Genomic DNA, 19,585 nt, shown 5'->3' with positions numbered 1-19,585 from the left:
GAGAGAGAGAGAGAGAGAGAGAGAGAGAGAGAGAGAGAGAGAGAGAGAGAGAGAGAGAGAGAGAGAGCGCGCATTGCTGACATAGCAGGGTTAGGAGAGTGAGCACTGTGGAGGGAAGCCCTGAGACTGAGAATGAATACATGTGCATGTGGAAGGCAGGGGTTATCCTGCGGGAGCTGGCTCTCTTTTTCCACCATGCAGGTTCCATGGATTGAACCCAGGTCATCAGATCTAAAGGCAAGTGCCTTCACCTGCTGAGCTGCCTCCCTGCCTTTTTGTATTATTTAAAGCCAGGTCTTGAATTTCTGCTCATACTTACTGGTGATTTACTCTTCACTCAGCCCTATGCTGAGTGCTTCTCTTACATACCCAGGATGCCACTGTCATACTGGAGGGGTTCAGGATGAGCACCCTAATCTGAAATCCAGAGAGCTCCAAAAGTTAGAACTCTGTGTCCTCATGATGCTCAGATGTTCCAGATTTTGGAACAACCTCTGTGTTCCTTATTCTCCCCACATATAGAATAAGATTAAGTCACCCAGGCTGATTGGAGGCTAATGGGCTCCTTTACACAGAGAGGACAGTGGCTGTTTCTGCAGTAGGGGAGGCTTGACCAGACAGTACCATCTACGTGAATCCAGAATCCAAGGAACTCCAAGATAGATGCATTCTGGTCCCAACCATTTTTGATAAGGATATTGCCTTAGTTAGGGTTTCTATTGCTATGAAGAGACACCATGAACATGGCAACTCTGATAAGGAAAACATTTAATAAAACATTTAATTGAGATGGTTTGCTTACAGTTCAGAGGTTCATTCCATTGTCATCAGGGTGGGGAACTTGGCAGCATGCAAGCAGACATGGTGCTGGCTGCATCTTGATCAGAAGGCAACAGGAGTTAGACTGAGAGTCCTATATCTTGCAGGCAACAGGAAATGGTCTATGTCACTGAGTGAAGCTTAAGCCAAAGAGACTTCAAAGCCTACGCCCACAGTGACACTCTTCAGCATGGCCACACAGCCAATAGTGCCACTCCCTCTGAGCTTATGGGTCCAATTACATTCAAACTTCTACAGATACTTAACTTGTAATGTATATGTGCTGACCCTCTGCATATCTGTGTGTGCTTGAGTTTTTTTAGTGTGTGTTCCAGGGCACGCAGGCATGCATATAAGTATACACTCTGATGTAGAGTGCCCACCTCTGTTGTTCTCCACTTTAGTTTCATTCATTCATTCATTCATTCATTCATTATGTATACAATGTTCTGTCTGTGTGTATGCCTGCAGGCCAGAAGAGGGCACCAGACCTCATTACAGATGGTTGTGAGCCACCATGTGGTTGCTGGGAATTGAACTCAGGACCTTTGGAAGAGCAGGCAATGCTCTTAACCTCTGAGCCATCTCTCCAGCCCCTCCACTTTACTTTCTAAAGCAAGATCTCTCACTGAACCTGGAGCTTGCTGATTCTTCTAGACTAGCCAGCCAGCAAGCCCTAGGCTCCTCCTGTCTCTTCCCTTGGCCTGGGTTACAGACAGTGCTAGGGCTCTTCCCTCAGGGTCTTATGCTTACAGAGTAAGTATTTCACCCACCAAACCATCTGCTCAGACCTGACAGTGTTGTTTTTAACCTGGATTCTCTCTGGGTGCATACCGTGTCTTTGGCTTACTCTAATCTAGTTCTTGTATTTCTTTTTTTCCCCTTGAGTTATTGATATTCTTGACAAGACAAGCTAGATGCTTTGTGGACCACCTCGTGTTCTGAATAGCTCTTCCTCCTCTGTTCTCCTGTGCCTCTGTTTAGCCTATAAACCAGAAGTCATGGCTTCAGTAGGGTTGACAGCTATAGCCCTGTTTGCTGATATGGCAAATCAAATTAGATTGGAGTGCGGCCAGTCACTTGTGTCTGACTCGTCTGTGGTGCTTTTGCTCCAACACTGCAGAGTGGATTAAGCACAAGGCTAGAAAAGCCTGAAAGTAGACGCCCTGCCCCTTTACAGAGTTGGTCCCTGGTCTGGATGGGAGTGTTCAGCAGTGTACTGGCTGCTGTGATCGACGTTACTGAGTCTGTTCTCAGTCACGGTGGGAGGAGGTGAGATTTGAGGACCACATAGCTAGGAAGCAGCAGGACGAGTCCCAGGCCTGGCTCCTGTGTACTGGCCTGGGGTCTGGCCAGTGATGCTTAAGTAAGCATAGCTTCTCAGATGTTCTTCCCTGGCTCTAGAACCCAGGGGAAGTGTCCTTTGCTTTACTCCAGTACTCTGTGAATGGTGTCGTTATCCTTTTTCATCCTCCTGGACCCCAGCTAGGGATTGCAGCCTGGGCTGTCATCAGCTTCTCTCTGGGTAGACCTCCGGTCCCTGGCACAGGGAGGAGTGACTGCGTGACACCCACTAGCCAGGCATGACTTGTGACTATGGAACTGCTATTGACGGCTGCTATTTTTTGAGTGCTGTCTTTTGACTGGAAGGCCTTGGTTTCTTCAGCTTCTTTGGGGAAAGGGAAGGCACTGGAGTGCCAACTTTGGGTGGAAGATCCCTCTGCCCCAGACACCATGTTGCAAACCCTTGAGGAGTGTCCTGGACTAAGGCCCTCACTTTTTCTCTAGAATTCTGAGTGCTGCAACCTGGCAACTTTGGCCCAGTTGGAACCAATTGGTAGCTGGTCAGGAGGTGGGAGAGCCTGTTAGCACAACCTGCCTCCTGGGAAATGCTCTTGTGCTCCAGCCAGATGGATGGTCTAGCTCAGGCCCTGCCCTGCGTCTTCACACCTTCCAGGAGGCTAGTACCTTCTGACCTGGAGCTGCCGGCTCAGCAGCACTGTCTGCAGGCGGAGTGTGAGCTGGAAGGGCTCAACATGGACAGTAGAGCCTTGTCCCGGCTGGTGCAGCTCTGCACTCTGTATTTGCAGTCTCACAAGGAGCAGCCCCTTGAGTTGTGCTCTCTTCCTGTCAACAAAGGCAGTAACCGTACTGTGTATCTTAGTCTGCAGTCTGGAGTCTCAAATCTGTGTGTATGAAAGACTATGAGAGACCCCGGTGGGGGTGGCACAAGCCTTTAATCCCAGCACTTGGGAGGCAGAGGCAGGCGGATCTCTGTGAGTCCAAGGCCATCCTGGTCTACAAGAGCTAGTTCCAGGACAGGCTCTAAGGCTACAGAGAAACCTTGTCTTAAAAAAAGAAAAAAGAAAAAAAAAAAAAAAAAGAAAGAAACCATACCTCTTAGGTCCGTGATTTCCAGTCCACCATCATAATACTAAATAGTGTTATAGTGTTTAAAAAGCCAGGCGTAGTGGCGCACGCCTTTAATCCAAGCACTCAGAAGGCAGAGACAGGCAGATCTCTGAGTTTGAGACCAGCCTAGACTATAGAGTGAGTTTCAGGACAACCAGGACTACACAGAGAAACCTGTATTAAAACAAAAAAAGAAAATCCACACATAGCATTTTTATTTGTTTGTTTTGATTTTCTGAGACAGGGCTTCACCATGTGAAGCCTTGGTTGTCCTGGAGTTAGCACTGTAGACCACCAGCTCCTGAACTCACAGAGATCAAGTGCTGGAGTTAAAGGCATGGCCCACTGCCTGACACAGACCTACATCTTAAAAATCCCTTTTATGAAGCTGGGCAGTGGTGGTACACGCTTTTAATCCCAACACTCAGGAGGCAGAGGTAGACAGATCTCTGAGTTCGAGGCCAACTTGTTCTACACAGTAAATTCGAAGGACAGGTTTCAGAGCAACCCTGTCTGGAAAAACCAACCAATCCCATTTACACATACACACCATATCACGTGTATGGATATCAGAGGACAGCTTATAGGTCTCTTCTTTCCTACTGTGTGAGTCCTAGTTTGAGGTCAGGTGGTCAGCTTGATGGCAGGAGCCTTGACCCTGTGAACCATCTTGCCAGTGTCAAAGTCAGCATTTTAAACATGTAAGGGAACAACTGTGGTCATCTAAAGCAGATCACGGCATATGTCATCACCCCTCCCCCCGCCCACTCTCTGTTTCAGAAAACAAGAATATTGATATAGAGATTGGGTTTTAGACTGTGACTTGTCCAAGGGGTACACAGGTTAAAACCGATTGAGAAATGCTGATTGGAGGATCAACTCAGAGGGAAGAGACTAGTACTACCTGCCTGGGTGCGCACTGGCCTGGCTGTGTGCGCTGCCTCACTGTGTGTGGTGACCTCACCGTGTGCTCTGCCTTACCGTGTGCGGCGACCTCACCGTGCACGCTGGCCTCACTGACCTCACTGTGCGCTCTGACCTCACTGTATAAAGGTTCTAGGGCAATGGGAACTTGTGGCCACCTGGATCTTTTATACCTACCAAGTACCCAACTTCTAGAAGTTGCTAGAAGCATGCTCCATTGAAAATGGGAAACAGTTGGGCATGGTGGTGCATGTCTATCTATCTCAGTACTGGAAGGGCTCAGGTCAGATACTTAAAAGGTCTAGGCCCAGTCGGGTGTTAGTAGTGCATATCTTTAATACTGGCACTTGGGAGGCAGAGGCAGGCAGATCCCTGTGAGTTTGAGGCCAGCCTGATCTAAAGAGCGAGTTTCAGGACAGCCAGGGCTACGTAGAGAAACCATGTCTTAAAAGAACAAACAAACAAACAAACAAAAAGTTCTAGGCTCCATAGCAAGACACCGTCTCAAAAAAAAAAAAAAAAAAAAAAAAAAAAAAACAAAGAGCAGATGTCAGATCCTGCCTTGTGGGGTTTGGGGGCCTCCAGTCTCTTAGGTAGGGGGAACAGTACACCAGCATTGTCCATGCACCGGCCCCACAGAGCATGGTGTGCAGCCCACACATCTCTCACGGAGCGTAACCTCACAGGTAAAAGGCCAGCTGGGAAGGCAGATCCCTCCAGATGGTAACAGGAACTTCTCAGCTTTGTTTCTGCTTGCTTCAGCAGGGCTGGAGCTGAGCAGGAGCTCCTTTGCCCGCTGGCCCTGGGGAAGGCCACAGGTCATCTGAGAGCCCAGTGATCAGGCTTGGAGCCCTCTTGCTGAGGGTTTTTTTTTTGGGGGGGGGAGGGGTCTGGTTTTGTTGTTTGTACTAGGAAGGAGCCCATGCCTTGAGCATGGACAAGTACTCTGCCACTGAACCACATTCCCTGAGTCTGAGTTTTCTCTTTTGTGATGTGGGGAGAGGTAGGTGTTCTGCATTTGTTAGAGGCTTCTCTGATCCCTTGCTTTCTAATAACCCTTCCTGGGGACAACCAGGACTCCTGAGTCACCCCCCACCCTCAACTGTTGCAAAGGAATGTTTGTGCCTTCTGAGCCCCATGTGAGGAGAGCATGTCTGAGTCTGAGCACAGACCTCCAGACTGCTGTGCACTGTCTCCTTCCTTTAAGTGTTTTAAGTCATCCCAAGTCTGTGTAGACTTGTGTCAGCCTTTGAGCTGCAGAGTGTATCATCACATACACACTCAAGCCTTTTCTGTGCCCCCAACAGTCCGAAGGCACTGATGCCTTGCTCTGTTGTTACTAAGATGCTACCTTCGGAAAGACATGCTGCTGTTTCCCACCATTCTCAGGCCCTTTTCTAGACACAAGCAAACTACACAGAGGTTCAGGCCCCCTACAGTTGCTGTGTTGCTAGGTCAAAAATGAAGGATGTGGACAACCGAGTGTTTTGCAGCCATATGTCTGTGTGCAACCTCTGGTCATTTGCACCACCTCACAGACAGAATGCTTTGCAAAGATTAAGACACCTTCTAGCTCAGGAGTGCCAGCACCAGCTTACTATCCTCCAGTCAGCCCCTCTACTGGGACTGACCTCCGTTCCAACAGTTTTTCTTCCTTGTGCCTGACTGACTGGGCACCTTGGGGTCCCGCTGGCCAGCTCTTGCTTCATAAGATCTGTGGCTGCTCTGGCTCTTGAGGTTTCCTTTTCTTTCTGCTTTCTTTGCACAAAACACTAGTAGTTTGGAAGCCTGAGCTTCTCACTTGCTCTGAAGTAGTTCAAGAGAGCGCTGGTTGTCTCTCCCAAGGCTCAGTGTGACTTCTTAGTCTCAAGAGCCTCACACAAAGTATTATCCTTCCTTTGATCATCTCCACATTCCCTGACTTCAAGGTTCCTCCCTGTAGTGCATCTCAGAAGGTGGCAGCTCTGTCTTTATGTCTCTGCTGCACTCTCTGCAGCCTGAGCCTGCATGACTCAGTTTTGCCAGCTTTGGATCTCAGCAAGTGCTGGAAGGGGCTTGGCCATGGGCTTGCCGTTTGTGGGCAGTTGGCTGTGGCTGGGCATGGAGGAATTCTCAGAACTTGTGTTGTGTCTCATACAGGGAAGAGTGGATGCGGGCCATCCAGATGGTCGCCAACAGTCTGAAGCAGCGGGTCCCAGGTGAGGATGCCATGGAGTACAAGTGTGGCTCCCCCAGTGACTCTTCCACGTCTGAGATGATGGAGGTGGCTGTCAACAAGGCACGGGCCAAAGTGGTAAGTGTTGGTGGCAGGTGGCTAGGGGCTGGGGCTGCAGCAAACCTGCTTGCCTGGGTTTCCACACAATATACAGGGGGGCAGCAAGGGTCTTCATGACTTCCTTGTGTAGGGTGACTTCTGGTTATGGATGTTGTTTCGTGTCAGCTCTGTGCTCATGGGGTGAGAGACAGTGCCAGGGCAAACTGCTCTGAATCTGTTGGGGAGGTTGAAGGCTCATGCTGGGAAAGCCTAGGCCTGCCTGCAGCTCCAGCACACAAGAGTTGCCATCTACTTCCTCTACCCCGGTCCCCCATGAAGCCCTTGAGCCATAGTGTCTTTTGAGTGTCCTCTTCCTTGTTAAATTGTCATCACATGGGCCAAATGCCAAACACCAAAGGCTGTGTGTTCTCCCTACCCACAGACCATGAACGACTTCGATTATCTCAAACTTCTTGGTAAAGGCACCTTTGGCAAAGTCATCCTAGTGCGGGAGAAGGCCACTGGCCGCTATTATGCCATGAAGATCCTGAGGAAGGAAGTCATCATTGCCAAGGTGGGCCACTGAGGCCGGGAGTGGGGGAGACTTGAGCAGGAGTGTCCAAAACTAGCACTGTAGTAACTTTAGGTTAGACCTGATGGCTTTAGTTGTGGTTTGTGAAGTAGGGCAGCCTCAGTTCTGTAAAGAATGCTCCTTCCAGGTCAGGACAGAACAGTTCAGACGGCACAGCAGCAAGGAAACAGAACGTAAAGGGAAAGCTTAATGGTTAACATTAGGTAATCTCGGGCTAGCTTTTATTGGGACTAAAAGGCAGAGGAAACTTTCTTACCATGCAGCCTCCTGTTTTCAGGAAAACTGATCTCTGCCCATCCAGCTGCTTCTGCTGGGCCCTAGTGCTTGGTTCATAACAGTGGCCTGTAATGGATGGGAAGCTCAGCAGTGGGGCATGTGACAGACATAAGCAAGGCCCCATTCCAGAATGAGTACCTTAGATGACAAGAGCCATCCTTTTTAGGAGTGAGGAAGAATGCTGAGAATGGAGCCCGGGGTCTTCTAGTTACCCCTGCAAGCTCTGTGCCACTGAACCACACCCCAGTGTCCTCAGGAGCTACTGTCTGGTGCTGGACCATACTTGGTAGCTCTTTCAGGGTTGGGACATTTGCCCCTGCCATCTGATGCTGTGTCCTTATTTTTTCCCACACATTCTGTCCCAAGCTCATGGGATCACTGTCTGAGGAGAAAAGCCTGAGCCCCAGAAGACCTGAGCTGCACTCAGCAGGTGCTGTTAGGAAGTCTGATAGGGAGAGAGCTCAGCAGGCAGGAACTTGCTCGACTAGTGCAAGTTCCTGGATTTGATCCCAGCCAAAACAGTTCTCTTGGTTTTGTTTGTTTGTTTTGAAGATTTATTTATTGTGTATACTGTGTGCTGCCTACATGTATACCCACACACTAGGAGAGGGCACCAGACCTCATTACAGATGGATGTGAGCCACCATGTGGTTGCTGGGAATTGAACTCAGGACCTCTGGAAGAACAGCCAGTGCTCTTAACCTCTGAGCCATCTCTCCAGCCCCTCTTGTTGTTTTTTAACCTTATTTAAAGTTTTTATAATAGAAGATTCCAAATTCACATACACTTGGCTGTCCTGGAACTCTCTGTAGACCAGGCTGACTTCAAACTCAGAAATCTGCCTCTGCCTCTCAAGGGCTCAAGTTAAAGGCGTGAGTCACCATGCTTGGGTGAGACTTCTAAGGAAAAATAAACACAATTAGACTGTGATTGTTAACAGTTACCAGTATTGAGCCTCGTTTCATTGACTCTGCTCTCGCTTTCTGTGGGGATCCCTGCAAGTGCTGCGGCCAGCAGGGAGAAGGAAACCTGATTCAGCACAACTTAGTTAGCCTGGCTGGCTCAGACTTGGGGAGTATGACCCTGGTTTATTTTTGACAAATTTAAACACAGTGCAACTTTGAGAAAGGGTATCCTTGTGACAGTTAACACAGCAAAACTGAAGAGGTGGCTACATCAAAACTCCTTTTCTAGTACGCGCCTTCTGCAGAGCACCTTTGTCCTTGCCCACAAGAGTGGCTTGAGAAGCAGTGCTCAGGATAAGGTTCTAGGGAGGAGGGATTTTTCATTTTCTTTGTTTTGTTTTGTTTGACTCAGGATCTCTGTGTAGCCCTGGCTGTCCTAGAACTCACTCAGTAGACCAGGCTGGCCTTGCATTTAAGGATGCGCCTGTCCCTGCCTCCGGAGTGACCACCAGTGCCAGTGGAAGGAAGGGTTTGTGATAAGCTTTACTGCTCCTGAGTACACAGTCCTCTTTGTAACAGTGAATAGATTACATTGGCTGAGAACCATGCTCGGGAGAGGCCTGACTTTCCAGATTAGCAGACTAATACATCCATTCCCTCCCATTGAGACAAGCCTGTGTTCTTCACAGTTCTGCTTCTCTATTGCCGTCTATACGTTCATGGGCCACCTGTCCTCTATAGGCTGTTTTCTTTCCTTCCTTCCTTCCTTCCTTCCTTCCTTCCTTCCTTCCTTCCTTCCTTCCTCCTTCCTTCCTCTTTTTTTTGTTTTTGTTTTTTTAGTTGTGTTGTTGTTCTGCCTGCATGTGTGTCTGCACACCATATGTGCAATGCCCAAGGAGGCAAAAAGAAGGCATTAGATTTCCTGGAACCAGAGTTAAGTTGTGAGCAGCCACGTGGGTGCCAGGAATTGAACCTGGGTCCTCTGGAAGCAAACATTTTTAACCACTGAGCCATCTTTGCAGACCCTCAGCTCGCTCTTCCTTCCTTCCTTCCTTCCTTCCTTCCTTCCTTCCTTCCTTCCTTTCTTTCTTTCTTTCTTTCTTTCTTTCTTTCTAAATATGGAACGCTTCACGAATTTGCATGTCATCCTTGCGCAGGGGCCATGCTAATCTTCTCTGTATCATTCCAATTTTAGTATATGTGCTGCCGAAGCGAGCACTTTTTTTTTTTTTGAGTCTAGAGTATTAAGTATTTTCAGGTATATTCTAGCCATATCATTTCTCCTGTGTATATATTAAAAAAAAATTTAAAGATTACTTGTATGTATTTGTGGGGAGAGTGCACATGAGCGCAGTTGCCTGTGAAAGCCTGAAGATTGTGTCAGGTCTCCTGGAGTTGGGGTTGTAGGCCATTAACTAACATGGGTGTTTGGGAATTGAATTTGGGTCCTCTGCAAAAAGAAACAAAACTACTTACAGATTCTTGGTAAAATTGATCCAGGGCAGGGCTTGTCAGCTTCAGCACTGTATTGTGGGCCTCATCCTTCTTCAGAGTGGGGCTGTTCTGTTCGTTATAGGAGGGTTAGCATCCCCAGCTGTGCACACAGAGGGTACCAGCAGCCTCCCACTTGTGATAATTAGAAGTGATCTGATACCCAGCATCTCCCGAGTGTAAGCCCTCGCCCAGGTTGTTGAAGTAGTAAAAGGAGGCGTCAAGAAGCTCTCCTACAGTCCTGCCCTTGGGCAAACACCAAACTTCAGCTTGTGAGGCAATGTCCTTCCCACCTCCCATGTGACCACCCTGAGTTTCTGACAAGGTGGACCCAGAGAGTTTGTGTTTCTACAAGTTCCCTGGGAGGTGGATGCTGCTGGTGCCGGGCCTCACCCTGAGAAGTACTGCTTAGACCTAGAGCCAGTCCTTCTCTAAAGGTGCTCTCCCACCTGGGAAGTGAGGACAAGATTGCATACTGTCTGCTGTTGCCACCTTCAGGCTACATGTCAGTGCTGCGTCACTGGCAGGCTGAGGTGGGCAGTGTGTGAGGAGGAGAGGTTCTGGTTGTTCACACTGTTCAGTTCCCGACTGCAGTATTCTGCGGCTTTAGGCCTGTGGAGACATTATCCGTCATTATAGGAGCACATGGCAGAGGGCCTGGGAAGGAGGTCTGGGTTCCCAATAGCACGTTCAAGACACACACATACCTGTAGTGACCTAGTTTCCTCCCATTAGGCTCTATGTCCTCATAGCCTTCCACTTCCCAAGAGTGCAGTGGGTGGGAACCAAGTCTCCAGCACATGGTCCCTTGGGTCCTTGATGATTTGGGCTACAGTGGAATGCTAGTGGCTGGCCCGGGCTCGGGTGGTGCTAGCCCCATCTCTCCATTGTAGAGTCTTAGCAGCTGTTCACTGTTGCTCTGAGACCTCCCTTATCTGGGCTGCCTTTTGGCCAAGGCCTGAGAAGTCCTGTTCTGCCCTGCCACTCTGATTTCCCAGGGTGGGCATAGTTTCACCTGGATGTTGCTCCATGGTGGCTGCAGGTTGGCATGTGTCCCTGCCACTCAGCTGCACTGTCTGTTCACAGGATGAAGTTGCCCACACGGTCACTGAGAGCCGGGTCCTGCAGAACACCAGGCATCCCTTCCTTACTGTGAGTTCCCTCCCTGCCAACCCTCGGGCAGAGTTCTAGGAAAGAATTAAAGCCTCGCCACTGTAAGCCCTGTTTCGGTGTAGGCCAGGTAGGCCAGGCTAAGCATCACTGGGCTTCCAGGCTGCTTGAACACCAGGCCCCTGGGGGAGAGTTGCATGGCAGCCATGTTTGGGACTGAGGTGCGCCCAACCCAGCTGGCCAAAGTGGGAAGGTTGCCTTTTGGTTTTAAGGTACCATAGACAGAAACATGCTGTCATGGTGTGCCTGTTGACTCCTGCTGTGGGCCAAGGTCTCTGTGACGTCCCTGTCAGTTTAGGGGACTAGGTTAAGCATGCTGCCCTAGGAAGGCACAGTGCTTGTTCATATGAGATTTTATCAGATACCTCAATGTGGAAGACAGAACCACATAGTTTATGGGTTTTGTGAGCAGAGGGATTGGCGAGGGTTGGTGAGGAATCCTCTGGAGGGCTTCTTAGGATACAGTATGAGGACAGCTGTGCACTGACAGCCCGTCTGTCTTGCCTTTAGAGTCAGCGCCCAGTCCAGTGTCACTCAGGGGTTCCTGTGCGAGGGAGCACAGCTCTGTGTGTGTCTTACTACTCAGCAAGGAGGGTGCCAGTGAGACAGCTCTGGAGAGTCAGACCATATTTTTCTCCCATGAACATGCCTGGCATTTGAACCCCTGTGACCCAAGCAGGGCATAGTGTGCCAGTTCGGGTTCCTGCTCTCCAGCTGGCTGGGCTTTCTTTCTGTCCCAGCATTCTGGTTCCCTTCACAGGCCCTGAAGTATGCCTTCCAGACCCATGACCGCCTGTGCTTCGTGATGGAGTATGCCAACGGGGGTGAGGTGAGCTCTGCCATCTGGCCACTTTTTGGTGGTGGTGAGGGAAGCAAAGAAGACCTGGGTGAGATGGGGTGCACGCGGGCATATGCGTGTGTGTGTGTGTGTGTGTGTGTGTGTGTGTGTGTGTGTGAGAGAGAGAGAGAGAGAGAGAGAGAGAGAGAGAGAGAGAGAGAGAGAGAGAGATTTATTGACTGTTAGCACGTTCGGGGGGGGGGGGTTATTGACTTTAGCACATTCTACCCTGTTCTCCCTGGAGCAGGTGGTACAAGATGCACTTCCGAGGTGGGCAGGCTTGGGGCGGGTTACTGGGTGACTCACTCAAGTTCACATTGCTGCCATGCTGCTGGGCGGGATTCAAAGCCAGGTGCAGGAGCTGTGGGGTGCACTGCCAGTGCAAGGAAAGATTTTCTTGGGGACACCTGAGAAAGCACATAGGCTCCAGGCCCTAGCCCCGAGTCCTGAGTCTCTACCATGCCTCTGTGCCTGTGTCTGTCGCCCATGCACCACTCAGTCTCAGTAGTGCCCTAGATAGACATGGCTTCTACTGACTGCCCCGCTGCCTTGCTCAGCAGATCAGTCACTGGTTGGCTGGTCGCCCCGCCATCACTTTTGTCACCCCTCCATCCCTTGTGCCCTCATACTGTCTCTACCTACCTACTCTTGCATCGGCACTTACCGGTCTGGCTGCTAATTAATGTGTTCATTTGCTTATTTATTGGCAAAATCTCATTCAGATAACCCAGGCTGATTTCACACTCAGTCACATTCTGTAGCTAAGGCTGACCTTGAATTCTTGATTCTCTGCCTTCTGCCTCCTAAATACTGGGATTACAGATCCACACCAGCCTCATTCTTCACTCATTCATTCATTCAAATAGAATCTTGTGTAACCCAGGATAGGCTCAAACTCACCCTGTAGCCAAGGCTGGCCTTGAATTTCTACTTAGCTGCTTCAGCCTCCCTGTGCTGAGACTGTGGGCGAGCATCACCATACTGGTCTGTATCCTTCATCCTTGTCTCAAATTTTCTTCACGCACTGTTCTTTCCTTGGTCCTTCTTGCTGAAGCCTGTCTTTTCTGGGGCACGCCATGGGGCTGGGGGACCAGGACTTGGGGAGCCAGTGCTGAGGCCTTGCCTGCTCCTGCAGCTGTTCTTCCATCTCTCTCGGGAGCGAGTCTTCACGGAGGATCGGGCCCGATTTTATGGTGCGGAGATCGTGTCAGCTCTTGAGTACTTGCATTCGAGAGATGTGGTATATCGTGACATCAAGGTCAGTAGACAATGGCCTGGGACAAGTGTCGGGTGGGGGTGCACAGAAGGTCCAGGCTGGCCCATTCTATGGTGAAGACCTGTGAGCACCGCAGGCTGCTGATGGGGTTGTAGGTTGGCAGCATCCAGAGCGTAACTTGGCGGTGACACCAGAACTACTTGCCAGCCATCTGCTTGCCTTGTGCACACCAGAAACTGGGACATGTCTTCACTGGGGAAGGTGTGCGCACACTTAGAGCACACGCCATGCTGCCCACAGCACCTGCTACCAGAAAGTGGGCACCACGTGCTGTGGCATTTTCCAGGGGAAACTATGTAGCAGAGCAAGCCACACAGCAAATGTGGCTGCATCCCATGGGCCAACATTGAGGGGGCCGGAGCAGATGACATGGACCCTTCTCAGCTGGACTTGGGATGAAGCTTGGTGGTGTAGTGTCTGCGGGGTGTGCAGCGCACAGGCCAGCACAGCATACAGCCCAGAGAAGACCAAGTAACGGCAGAGTGCTTCATAATGGGCTCCCATAGTTCTGCTGGAGCCTGACTTGTAGAGGCGTCATGGATGCTGTGTGCTTTATAACTAAAAACAGTGATCTGGGCTCATGCCTGTAATTTTAATACTCAGGCTAAGGCGGGGGATTGCTTTGAATTAAAAGGTAGTTTGAGGCCAGACAGTGGTGGCACACACCTTTAATCCCAGCACTCAGGAGGCAGAGATAGGCGGATCTCTGTGAGACCCAGATCTACTAGAGCTAGTTCCAGGACAGCCAGGGTTGTTACACAGAGAAACCCTGTCTTGAAAAACAAAACAAAACAAAACAAAAAAAAAAAGAAGAAGAAGAAGAAAAGAAAAAGAGCCAACTAGCTTGAGCTATAGAATGACCCTGAAAATGACCAACTTCTAAGAACATAGTACCCCTCACATTGAACCTTAAGAAACTTAGACCAGGCCAGGCATGGTGGCAGATACCTTAATCCTAACAGAGTTCCTGGTCAGCCAGGGCTACACAGGAGACTATGTTCCTAAAAGAAAAGAAACTGAAACCACAGTGCATTGCTATATGGCTGTCTTGTCCTCCAGAAACCTCTGGTATGATAACTTGCCATACCAAACCACCATCTCTCAAACCATGGTTCTCAGCCTTCCTAATACTGTGACCCTTTTATACAGTTCCTCATGTAGTGACCCCAACCATAATATTATTTTGGTTGCTACTTAACAAGTATAATTTTGCTATGGTTATGAATCGTGATATAAATATCTGTTTTATGATGGTCTTGGATGACCCCTGTGCAAAGGGGTTTTGACTCACTGGTTGAGAAGCGCTGCTCTAGAGGGAAACCCTGGGAGGATCTACCCCTCATAGATTGACTTCTTTTAAACAGCTGGAAAACCTCATGCTGGACAAAGATGGCCACATCAAGATCACTGACTTTGGCTTGTGCAAAGAGGGCATCAGTGATGGGGCCACCATGAAAACCTTCTGTGGTACCCCGGAGTACCTGGCGCCTGAGGTGTCTGGGCGTGGGGGCATGGGAGCATGCAGGCCAAGGGCGGAGGGAGTTCTGAGGGTGGAGACGCTCTAGCTTCCCCTGCCTAGCCTCTTATTGCTCCTCCAGGTGCTGGAGGACAATGACTACGGGCGTGCGGTGGACTGGTGGGGGCTGGGCGTGGTCATGTACGAGATGATGTGTGGCCGCCTACCCTTCTACAACCAGGATCATGAGCGCCTCTTTGAGCTCATCCTCATGGAGGAGATCCGCTTCCCACGAACACTTGGGCCAGAGGCCAAGTCCCTGTTGGCTGGACTGCTGAAGAAGGACCCTAAGCAGAGGTGTGGCCTGACTGTGTGTGGTCCCCTGAACAACCCCAGTGGCTCCACAGTAGGCATTTCCACAGTCTGCCTGCACTTCCCTGCCTCTTATATGGGGGCACAGGAATACAACCTTCTTTTGGGCAGCCTAAGGTCACGGGACCATATATGGTTGAGCCAGTGTGTGTGTTGTCTGCCTTCTAAGCCTGCCCTGCCACCCTGCCACCTCTTCATGGGTAGAGATGAGGCCCAGATTGCCTTCTCCCTGCCTCTGGCCCAAGCATGAGTTCTCCAAGCTTAGGTCCTGTCAGAAAGGTGGTTTGTGTAGGACAGCATCGTCAGAGGCTACACAGGGGCCCTGCACTCTGGATCATATCTGCCTGTGTTTGAGCCTAGCTCCCAGAACCTGCCATGTTGGTGACGTTTGTCTCTGCCCAGGCTCGGCGGAGGGCCCAGTGATGCGAAGGAGGTCATGGAGCACAGGTTCTTCCTCAGCATCAACTGGCAGGATGTGGTACAGAGAAAGGTGAGCGGTCTCGCCTGCTCCAGGGCTCTTATCTGCTCACAGGTGACCTGTCATTGCTGACCCAGCTTCCTCTCCACAGCTCCTGCCACCCTTTAAACCTCAGGTCACTTCTGAAGTGGACACAAGGTACTTCGATGATGAGTTCACCGCCCAGTCCATCACAATCACACCCCCGGACCGCTGTGAGTTTCTGAGACCCGTTGCCCTTGGGTGGCTGAGAGATGGGGTCTGCCCTGGGTCCTGCTTGCCAGGGGGACCTTGATTGGCTGCCTTTATTGGATCTGGCCAGTCTCCTCTAAGATCTGCTAGCAAAGTCTGCTGTTGCTGTAAGGGTCGTCAGGAACTATGCCTACAGTATATTCTGGGGTTTGGGCTAGAGAACTCTGCTGACTGTGTTCTTGATTGGTAGCCACCCCAAGGCTGGGCACTCAGTCCTGGGACAGCCCTGAGCTCTCGGCTTCCCTGGGTTCCTAGAACCAGGAAGGCTGAGGAGAAACTTGGCCTGGCAGTGTGGCAGCCAAGATGCATTCCAGGCAGAAGTGGCCTGTGGCTATCAATCATGAGAGAACCTTGGAGTGAAAGGACAGGTTGTAGGTGGGCAGAGGGGACCTGGGGTTAAAGTAGGAGCTTCTGGGGTCACCTGGGAAAGTGGAGACCTGTGGCATTGGAACCTGTGTAAGGGTTCGTTGTGCCAGGGCTATTGACAGTCCCATAACTGCAGGTGAGTATGGGTAGGGACAGGCCAGCGACGAGTCTGAGCTAGACCCTGGTGATGGAGAGGGCTGAGGAGGGGAGAGGACATTCAGAAGACCCAGCCTGGGGAGGAGGCTAAGTCCTCTCTCTAGAAGCAAGTTGCTTTCCTTCACTGCTATGCTGTGGACCACTGCTGGCTCAGGCTTCTGTCATCCCAGCGCCTCTCTCTGTGGCACACTTTCCCAGTGGGGTGGGGGTGGGCACGCCTGCTGTCCCCTCATCTCCACGGCATCTCCACCCAACCCCACAGATGACAGCCTGGGCTCGCTGGAACTGGACCAGCGGACACACTTCCCCCAGTTCTCCTACTCGGCCAGCATCCGAGAGTGAGCAGCCCTCTGCCACCACAGGACACAAGCATGGCCGCCGTCCACTGCCTGGGTGGCTTTTTAAAGAAAACTTTCTTTTGCCTTTTGGTTTGTGTTCCCTTCTCTGTTCCCCTCACTTCCATACCCAGTTTCTACTTCAGTTCTTGCCCAACCTTGGCGGTCCTGGCAGCCCTTTCTTCCAGTCTCCCTCTGTTTCCAGATGAGTGCTAGGGACCTGCCCAAGGGTGGGCTGTCGGGAGGATGGAGAGAAGTTGTATCACCACAGCCTCCAGAAGGGTGAAGTGGGGAACCATGGGGCCACCTGGGTTTGTGGGCAAGCCATCAGAGGCCACATCTGGATGAAACCTGCCCCACCCAGCACCCCAGATTCCTTCTATGCTGTCATCTGGGTAGTCTATCTGCTGCCACCTCACCTGGGGCAGAAAAAGCAATAATGTCCAGGGACAGGCAGAGGCCTTTGGAAGCCGAGGGATCTGGGTTTGGCTCCATGGAAAACGGAGCCAAGTCCTTGGGTCTTGGTGGGGGGAACCAGGACCAGGAGCTGCCTCCTGAACCTGCCTCTTTCTCCCAAGTTGCTCTCTTGATTCTGGATAGAGCAGGAGGAACATTTGGGGGCCAGCCCTCCTGCCTACAGCTCCGTGCCTTACCAGGCCTTCCTTCTAGCCAGCCTTGCCTCCCACTGGGCTCTATCCCCTTTGGATGGCTCATTTTCTGCCTGGGGCAGAGGGAAGCCAACCTTGGCTGTTACACGTCTTACACCGAGACAGTATTGGGCCCCTTGGACTTGACTGAAGTCTGAGAGGGGACAGAGATGGGGACAGGTATCTCTGGTACACATTGGGATGGGGGCCTCCTCATCTCCAGGGCCCCTGTTCTGGAGCCTTAAATTGAATGTGTGAGTGAGTCTGTGTCAGTGTCGTGGGTGCCAGTGTGCACCCTGCTCTAGCAGTGAGCATCTCAGTTTCCTGGGATGCAGGTGCCCACAGCTGTATGCAGCACATGTGTGAGTGGGCTCAGGCCTCAACCCCAGCCTGAGTGTTTGATCCCATGGGGTACAGCGGGTGCAAGGGGTCCACCTGCTGCTCTGGCCATGTTTCCCCATCCCCAATATCTCTGGGTGTTTGGAATTGAGTTTTCCTGGTTTTACTTTCCCACCCCTCCCCCCTCAGACTAGGTGGTTACAAAAAGGCAGTAGGGTGGGGGTGGGCAGGGATGGTATGGGGTCGTCTGTTTTTTCCTTTTTATGTGTGTATGTTTATCTGACAGTTCTCTCCCATCCCTACTGGCCTTTCCTTACTCCTCATATTTGTACGGTACAAGCAATAAAGACACTCATTTCAGACCAGGGCCCAGTCCACATTTCCTTAGCCAACCAATCCCTACTCCTGTACTGTGGTACTAGTGGACCTGGCACCACCCGTCACCTGCCTGTCTGGTTCTGAGGCCCATGGAACTGTGGAGCTGGGGAAGTGGATGGGCGGGTCCAGGCTGCAGGGGGTAGGGGACTATTGAGGGAAGGCGATAGGGTGGTTTGGACTGGGTAGGGATGGGTTCAGGCCCTTAGAAGCTGCCAGATTTGGGGCAGCTGGTGTCTCACCTGTGTGCAGTGTGGTAGGTAGGAGGAACCTCCAAACCCTAGAACATTTCTCTATGAAACCAGAAACCCCTGATGTCCCCAAATGCCATCATGGAATCTGTCCTGACAGCACTGTGGTCACCTAGCAGCTCCACTGAACACCCTTTATTGAAATCCCCATACTGAGTCTGGGACTCCGTGGGGCATCTCCCTCTCCCATACACAGGTACTAGGCCACAGAGTCTGGTGCAGACAAATTTATTCCAGATTTTAGTAGAGGCAGGAGCATGGCAGGAATGGAAATCTGAGAGCTTGAAAGGGCAGTGGGAAAGCCAAGGCCAGTTCGAACGTTTGTCCCAACTGCAGAGAGATGTGTAGTGGATGTGGGCCCATCTTAATAAGTAGAGAAGTGCATTCCAGTGGTTCTATGGGTAGCTGGGCTGTTAGAGCTTGAGTCTAGCATTTGGAAGTCCCTAGGTTCCCTCTCTAGCATAGGAAAAAGAAAACCACCTTTTATTCCCGTTTTCCAGCCCCTCGGTTACAGATGGAACAGTTTCTTCTGTCACGTTGTGTGACTCATCTCCCAGTGGGGTGCATTCCTGTCTACCTCAGGCTTTTGAGCAGCTCCACGTGAGGGACCCACAGCCAACTGTCCCCATAGAACACACATTCTTACATGTGCCTGTGCTGCAGAGATTGGGGGAAAGAGTTAATAAACACTCTCCATTTCATTGGAGCCGCCTTAGACATTCCCCAAGGTTTGGTTCTCCCTCAGCGTGTGTTCATGAACATCAGGAAGAAATGAGGCCCCACAGGCCCAGGGTCTCCAGTGATAGCACCATGAACACTTGCCCTGCCTTCTGCTCATCCCTCATTCCTCCCAGCTGAGTCCATGCCTGGGGTATGTCACTCCACCTCCTTACCTTCAGGGTATTGCAGATGTCCTCAGCCTCTGGGTGCTGGGGAAATGAGACTTGGAGCCGCACTAATGCATTCTCAGGAATCGGGATATAGCAGCCCATACCCCCAGTTGCTTCATAAGGTTGCATAGGCGTGTGCCTGCCGTTACCAAGAACTTAGGTTTCCGCTTTCTTCTTCCTCTCCTTGCTGCTATCATCAGTGCTATAATAAAAAAAATAAAAATAAGGATCTGTGTTTGTACTTTGGTATATATGGCCTACATCCTGTGAGTTTAAGATTTAAGTTAGCATCCAGAAAGTATAGTGATTCATTTGTTTAAATGCTTCATGTTTAAATGGTTTCAGATCTGAAGGGAAACTTTCAAAAGTGGTTCTGGCCACTAGTGGTGGGTCATGCCTATAACTGGGGGCAGGAGGGATTACAAGGTTAAGGCCAGCCTGGACTCTGTAATGAGACTTCTCAGACCTCAGCAATGGGGTTGGAGTGAAGGGAACATGATTCCAAGACTGGGGCAGTAGGAATAAGATGAGCTGAGAGCATCTGTTGGACCTGCTTGAAATAACCCACAGCGCAGGGCCCGGTTGGTAAAGTGCTGGCCCTGCAGGCATGAAGATGAATTCAACCCCAGGCAGGGCTCAGTGGCTAAGAGCTCTTGCGGAAGACAGGAACTGGGTTTCCAGAACCATGCTGTGCAGCTCACAACTCTTGTCACTCTACCTCCCAGGGATCTG

At 50.8% G+C, this 19,585-nt stretch overlaps 1 protein-coding gene and 1 non-coding gene across 3 annotated transcripts in view; one reads left to right on the top strand and one right to left on the bottom strand.

Annotated features, from left to right (window-relative positions):
- The window catches only part of Akt2 (AKT serine/threonine kinase 2), a 51,756-nt gene extending 34,052 nt beyond the window's left edge, over positions 1-17,704 (top strand). For both annotated transcript variants that reach the window (XM_050129016.1, XM_050129017.1), the window contains exons 5-14: positions 6,295-6,448; positions 6,852-6,983; positions 10,760-10,825; positions 11,604-11,672; positions 12,817-12,939; positions 14,322-14,450; positions 14,556-14,770; positions 15,188-15,275; positions 15,355-15,457; positions 16,279-17,704. In XM_050129016.1, coding sequence (XP_049984973.1) covers positions 6,295-6,448; positions 6,852-6,983; positions 10,760-10,825; positions 11,604-11,672; positions 12,817-12,939; positions 14,322-14,450; positions 14,556-14,770; positions 15,188-15,275; positions 15,355-15,457; positions 16,279-16,358 — 1,159 coding nt within the window. In that variant the 3' untranslated portion in view covers positions 16,359-17,704. The remainder of the gene's footprint in view (positions 1-6,294; positions 6,449-6,851; positions 6,984-10,759; positions 10,826-11,603; positions 11,673-12,816; positions 12,940-14,321; positions 14,451-14,555; positions 14,771-15,187; positions 15,276-15,354; positions 15,458-16,278) is intronic.
- On the bottom strand, positions 9,295-9,401 carry LOC126492578 (U6 spliceosomal RNA). The gene has a single exon (XR_007589639.1). It is a non-coding gene; the product is annotated as a U6 spliceosomal RNA (small nuclear RNA).
- Positions 17,705-19,585: the final 1,881 nt, after the last annotated feature.

Source organism: Alexandromys fortis, unplaced genomic scaffold (assembly GCF_014885135.2).
Source record: "Alexandromys fortis isolate MF-2015 unplaced genomic scaffold, M_Fortis_MF-2015_v1.1 scaffold_293, whole genome shotgun sequence".
NCBI classification, from domain to species: Eukaryota; Metazoa; Chordata; class Mammalia; order Rodentia; family Cricetidae; genus Alexandromys; species Alexandromys fortis.
The sequence above is the reverse complement of the archived record's forward strand: the minus strand, read 5'-3'. Positions and strand labels throughout refer to the sequence as shown.